At 43.7% G+C, this 1,290-nt stretch overlaps 1 protein-coding gene across 1 annotated transcript in view; it reads right to left on the bottom strand.

Moving 5' to 3' along the window:
- The window catches only part of LOC110461156 (ryncolin-1-like), a 4,990-nt gene extending 4,149 nt beyond the window's left edge, over positions 1 to 841 (bottom strand). Inside the window, exon 1 of the mRNA XM_021514497.1 lies at positions 587 to 841. Within this exon, the coding sequence (XP_021370172.1) occupies positions 587 to 841 (255 nt within the window). The remainder of the gene's footprint in view (positions 1 to 586) is intronic.
- Positions 842 to 1,290: the final 449 nt, after the last annotated feature.

The following is a 1,290-nucleotide window of genomic DNA, read 5'->3' as shown; positions in this document are numbered from 1 at the left end:
CAAAGGTTTAACATCTCAAAGTTGTCATTCACTTCAATGTTCTGAAGAGTCCTGCTGGGGAATGATCCGGGTAACATCATCGGCAGATTCGTAGGTATGTCCGTAGGTTTGGATGTTCCTCTGGTCCCCTGGTATCATTCGGCAGTACGGGTAATGGTTGTACGATGAGGAAGGCAATAAGGGCAAGACCTTTTTGTCACAGTATTGCGCGGCCAACCTGGACTGCATCGTGTTGGAAAACGGTGGCAAAAAGGACTTGGCCTACACCTACGGAGAGGAGGAATTCGTTGTGTTTGACTTCACCAGGAGCATGGCAGAGAACATTAACTATTCGTTTATTGAAGCTTTGAAAAATGGAAGGATCTTTTCTTCCAAGTACGAAAGCCATGTGAACATCTTCGACCCAGCGAAGGTTATGTGTTGTGCCAATTTCCTACCTGATAAGGACAAACTCAGCGAAGACCGCTGGATGATCTGGGGAATAAAAGACAAAGACAATTTTGAAATTCTCGATTGATTTGAATTTATTGTTCAGTTTACATAATTAAAATATTCAAAGGTTTAACATCTCAAAGTTGTCATTCACTTCAATGTTCTGAGAGTCCTGCTGGGGAATGATCCGGGTAACATCATCGGCAGATCCGTAGGTATGTCCGTAGGTTTGGATGTTCCTCAGTCCTCGAAACTGGTAAGTGTAGGTAAACTGTGCAAACAAATCAACAGCAGCAGACATGTCTTGGATCCAGTACTGAACTCCGTTCTGGAACTTCTGGTTGGCTCGGAGTTGTTGACAATCCAACCAAGGGGAATCGGAGCCAACGGCAACCACAGCGCCGTTCATTTTAAAGTCAAGTTTAGGCCAGACTTTCAGAGTAACAGCCTTATAGGGCTTAATAAAACGGGTTTTTCCACGACATCTGATGAAATCTCCTCGGCCTTTAAAAGGTTTGCCAAAACAATCGGGGTCGTAAACCGTAGTAATGGAAGGGATTAACAGTAGAAGTAGCAGTAGAATTCATCCAAATTTTCTGGGTAATTTGAGTACACTTCCATTGGTCGTACATCTGACCATATATCGCCAGGCAATCATTAGCAACCATATTATCATAAACGTCCTTAGGGTTGAAAACCAGTACATTCCTGTGGACATCACTCCCGATGTTGGCAGTCATCGAAATTGGGAGGGTCGAAAAAGATCTGGTAACGGTTTTCTTGGTCATGGGAGCACGACGACGAAAGACTCTCCTTCGGCGAAATACCCTTCTTCTAGTAGTTCTTCTTTTTCTGTAA

The sequence above is a fragment of the Mizuhopecten yessoensis genome, unplaced genomic scaffold (genome assembly GCF_002113885.1).
Source record: "Mizuhopecten yessoensis strain PY_sf001 unplaced genomic scaffold, ASM211388v2 scaffold10585, whole genome shotgun sequence".
NCBI lineage: Eukaryota > Metazoa > Mollusca > Bivalvia > Pectinida > Pectinidae > Mizuhopecten > Mizuhopecten yessoensis.
This window is presented reverse-complemented; position numbering and strand designations above follow the sequence as displayed.